This window comes from Cupressus sempervirens, chromosome 5, assembly GCF_028749045.1.
Source record: "Cupressus sempervirens isolate cs-2001-9-10 chromosome 5, ASM2874904v1, whole genome shotgun sequence".
Classification (NCBI taxonomy): domain Eukaryota; kingdom Viridiplantae; phylum Streptophyta; class Pinopsida; order Cupressales; family Cupressaceae; genus Cupressus; species Cupressus sempervirens.
The window spans coordinates 831015185-831020263 of NC_143122.1; the positions used below are offsets into that span (position 1 = coordinate 831015185).

Consider the following 5079-nt stretch of genomic DNA (forward strand, 5'->3'; position numbering starts at 1 on the left):
ATTAAATCTTAAATCAATCAACTAGTTATCGAATTAGAAATCCAGTTTATCAAATTGAACTAAATAATATTGATAAGTAGGACATAATTTAATCAAATTCATTAGTAGGATTTAATTAAACTAAATGATTTTGCCAAGGGTATACCAAATTCATCAAAATCCATATCAAGTTGGTTATCTTGAACCAATAAAATCATAGGGAATGAGTTATTTCATCTAATAACTTGCTTGCTCTTATTAGTGTTTTCATCATTTAAATTAATAGGGACATGTGATCAACTTCATCACAGCACATCAAATTCATTATTCTTTATAACTGACATCACCAGAATAAGTAGATTATTAATTTTATCACTTCATATCAATTTGGTTGTCTTTCTTTCAAACTTATCATGAGGCACCACATCAAGTTTACACAAACTTTATATTTTAAATAGTTTCTTGAGGATCTATATCAAACTATTTTCTGAATCTAAACCCTATTGACATCAAACATTAGATGCATACTAATAAAATGTTTCTTTAGGGAGAGGCAAATCTAATCACCTAGAATTTATTCTATCCTTATCAAAAGACCTAAATAATGATAAAATAGATCCAAACCCTAATTAGGTGATTTAACCCTAGTTAAGGTAATTAAATAAATTCAACCATAGGATTACTTGTGTAACTAGATTAGATTAATTTAATTAAATTGTTCATAAATACTTGAATATTAGTGATCAATCATCAAAGTATACTAATCAACTTATTGCCCAAAATATTTAATTATATTGATATTAATTTATTAAATTAATTAGTTGTCCTATCATCCACTCAAGTCACAAAACACGTAATACTTAAAACCAAACATTAGTGAGATGGAATAACATGGATTACTCAAGGTCCTACTCTCAACCACTCATTGTGGACCAATACCAACCATAAAATTTAAATTCAATCAATTTCTTCCAAGAAAAATCTTTAAAAAAACCCACATAGAGGCATTTTCATCTAGAATATTTATAAGGAGATCATGCCAAATTGATTCTAGAGTAGTTTTATCATATCAGATCATAATTCATTTTATTTTACATGTTAATAAACCATATACATTTATTATTAAAATCATTTAAGATTTTTTAGCATTTAATTGCATCAATTATAGGATCAATTGCATAGTTTAATCATTATGATAATTTAAATTGCACTCATGTAGACACATTTTTAGTTGAATCTCTATTTTATTGTCATTTGCTATTAATATTATGCATATTGTGAGAATAAGGTAATAGGCATAAGGTAAGTAAAAATTTATATGATCAACACTTTTAAAATCCATAAAATATAAGAGAAACCATTCACAAACAAGAGCCCTCTTTTATTTAATTTGTTGAAGATATGACTATTAATATGAACACTGATTCACCAAAAAATATTAATTTTAAGAATAAGTTTAGATATCCAAACTTGATTTGACTACAAGGGTTCATCAATGTGATTATTCAAGAAATAATATGCAGATCAAATAAATAAGATATACAAGGACTAGTGTTGTAATATATGCTCATCTTTTCTCTAACTTAAAAAAGATACTAGAATAGTTAAGAATCTATTACATAGAATAAATTTTTTATTATATGTTCTATAAAAGTCAAAAAATTTCTAAAGCCCCTATCTTTAGAAATTTTATTACGAATGCTTTCTTAGAAATGTTGATTCTCATACAAATTAAATAATTGTAGGGAAATATACCATTCATTCTTATGAAAATATCTTTGATAGAATTAAAGTTATGTAAATCAGTTTCTGGATTAGATTGTGTGGAGATCTTTACCATCAACGTTTCGAATCACACTACGTGATCCATCATCAGGATGAGAGAGCAAGAGATGTCAAATAAAGTAAGTGACTCGAAACATTGATGAGAAAAATTGACACACAATCTAATCCAGAAACTAATTTACATAACTATGATGGATTGTGGAAATCTGATCACACTAATAGAATTAAAGTTGTTAAAATTCTAGAATTTGATATTATGTTTATGATAACCAAAATATTCTTTCCTTCCCATTTTACAGTTTTCCAGTTTTTCAATTTTTTTATAAATTAATCCACACCACTTGGAAGATTAAATATATATATATATATTTCCCAGTATAATCATCATTCAAGTGAAAAATATGGTAACAAGAAGATATACGAATGAGTGTGTTGTAGAGGAATTCTTGCAAAGGGAAGAGAGGCATCAAAGTGTATGATGAAGCAATTCACTGCTAATGCATAGTTAAAGAGGAGAAGTCAGCTTGTGTCATAAAAGAGAGGATGAGTAAGCGTGTCATATAAAAATATAGATGAATTTTTATGTGGTAGTTGAATGATGTTTTTTGTTTTTTTAACAGACAATGCAAGGAATGAAGTAACGAGTGGTAAGAAGTAGTTGGATTTATGGAAAGATGAGGGTTTATCTAAAGATGAAGAGAGGTTATTAATAGGGATATGGTGTATAATGTGTTTGATTATTAAGATAGAATTGAATTGTATATTTGCATATGAGTGTTAGAGTGCTTGCATGTAGAGTATTTTGAGGATTTTATAAGATATTAGTAAAGGATTACATATTGATGAAATTATTTCATATGATTTTTTATCTTTTCTTTCAATTATAATTAAATATTTTATCAGTGGAAAACTTATGTTCTTGAAAGAAAGATTACAAAGTCAACTACCATATCAGATACAGTAAGACAAATAGATCCCTCTCATATATATATCTTACCAATTGAAAATGTGACCCAAAAAAATTAAAATTACAAAAAATAATAAAACTTATATAATAGTCCCAAGTTACTATAAAGCGTCTAAAGAATTTTCGCTTTTTCCTAACCAAATTTTGGAAAGATAATGAAAATAATGATAACAAATAGATTATTGGTATCAACAAAATCGAGCCTCACTCACTCACATTGCAATTTGTTTGAATGCCAATCCTCAGCAAATTTATAAAGCGAGTGTTCGATGGGTGAAAAGATTCCATTGGTGAGAAATAGAATTTCTATATCGATACAGGAAATATTCCATTTTGGTTTCGCTTTTACATAAACAAATTTTGCAAAGATAATGAAAATAATGATAACAAATAGAACTTTACAAACTCCCTTGCTTTACAAAATAGAATTCTATCCAAAATAACATTTTATTTATAAATTTTAGGGAATCTCAAGTCGATTATTGGTATCAACAAAATCGAGCCTCACTCACTCACATTGCAATTTGTTTGAATGCCAATCCTCAGCAAATTTAGAAAGCGAGTGTTTGATGGTCTGAAAAGATTCCATTGTTGAGAAATAGAATTTTGGTATCTAAGGAAAAGAGATGAGAAAACAGAAACTTGAATGTGAGATACGATATTATTGGTCAGAGAAGCGACCCACAAATCGATCATGGGCTTCGTCGTTTACTATATATTGAGCCACTATCTACATATTAGTGTAGCCACTGCCTACATCAGATTTTGTATCTGATAAAAGCACAAGTATATATATTAAGAGGATGAAGGTTGGAGAAAGTAGCCGTGGGCGATGGGAGGTTGGAGAAGGTAGGCGTAGAAGAAGACAGAGGAGGAAATCCAAGAGTGTCCGGGCGGAATTAGTATTTCCCGTTGGGAGAATTGGAAGGTACTTGAGGAAGGGCAGATATGCAAAGCGGGTGGGAGAAACAGCTCCCGTATACATGGCCGCCGTTATGGAGTTTATAGCCGCAGACGTATTATTAATATTTTAGGTTAAAAATGTTAAATAGTTATAAGATTTTTATTATCTTTCTAAATTGGATATATAATTTTTGAATTTTATTGTGTAATTTTTTAATCAAGATGTTGAATCATACTATATGATTCATCAATACAATGTATTTAATTAATATAAAAATACTACACAATCAAATCTAAAAGCTATCTATTAAACTTTTGTTATTTAATAACTCATATTTAATTCATATAGCCTGACTCAATTTGTTTCTAGCCGTATTTGAATTGCCTTTCTCATTCTGACATTTTCATTGATGATTTAAAGTTAACAGTGACTCACTCAATTTTGATGGTGTTCACGTGTTGTTTATGGCGGGGAGTAAGGCGAGAGGTATGAAGAGGAAGAGAATAACTCCTCGGCATATTGCTTTGGTGATAAGGGACGATGAGGATATCAGCCAAATTTTGAGAGGCATTGTGATTCCGCACAGCGGTGTACACATTGAGAAGCCCGCTGAGAAGCCACCTGCGAAGAAGAAATCAGAGAAACTGTAGGAGGAGGAGAAAAGATGACTCTTTAGTCTCATGTTCATATTCGTTATGGCAATAGTGTACGATGGAAACAGTTGGAGTGTAGAATTTATCTCCTCAATGTAAACTTTGAAGAAACATCGCTATTCAATCATGTTCGTAACAGTTTCTTCGGTTATTATTAGTATAAGTACTATTGTGACACATTTTGAATTTTAGGCAGGCTTTAATCACTGATTAATTTTGTTTTGCTTTGTACAACTGATAAATAATTAATTTTAACTTTAGCATACATGCAAGATTTTTAATGTTACAATTTTTTATAAAGATATTATAATTTATTTATAATATAATAGTATCACATGATATATATATATATATAAATAATTATATTAATAAATAATATATAAATTTAAATTATAATTAATATCATTATAGAGAAATATAAATGTATAATATTTTAATTAATTAAAATATTTTATAAACTATAATAAATTAAATTAATTTATTTGTACTTGTCATACTCAAATACTATTGCATCCACCATATTCATTTCTCTTTTCTTCACCATAATTTTAGGATACAAATGCTAATGTAAACCATGTCAATTTTGTTTTATTAATATAAAATTAATAAATCTTGTTATTTTTTTATTAATATAAAATTAATATTCATTGATAATTAAATTAAAGTTTTAATTTATTATGTACTTTATAGGTTTTTAAATATATTTATAATGATATTTAATATAATTTGTTAAACAATATAATACTTAAATATAATGAGTAAAAATAATAATTTTATTTATTGTATTAGTG

At 27.7% G+C, this 5079-nt stretch overlaps 1 protein-coding gene across 1 annotated transcript; it reads left to right on the forward strand.

Moving 5' to 3' along the window:
- The first annotated feature begins 3534 nt into the window (after positions 1 to 3534).
- Positions 3535 to 4285, forward strand: LOC149558460 (uncharacterized). The gene is made up of 2 exons (XM_089830854.1): positions 3535 to 3745; positions 4089 to 4285. The coding sequence occupies exons 1-2, from the start codon at positions 3535 to 3537 to the stop codon at positions 4283 to 4285; spliced, it is 408 nt and encodes a 135-aa protein (XP_089686980.1).
- The last annotated feature ends 794 nt before the right edge of the window (positions 4286 to 5079 follow it).

What these genes read in the sequence shown, in the direction of transcription:
- LOC149558460 (XM_089830854.1), top strand. Translation starts at nt 3,535, where the DNA reads ATGAAGGTTGGAGAAAGTAGCCGTGGGCGATGGGAGGTTGGAGAAGGT. An exon ending in TATGGAGTTTATAGCCGCAG is followed by an intron (nt 3,746 to 4,088) that starts ACGTATTATTAA and finishes TTGATGGTGTTC; the next exon opens with ACGTGTTGTTTATGGCGGGG.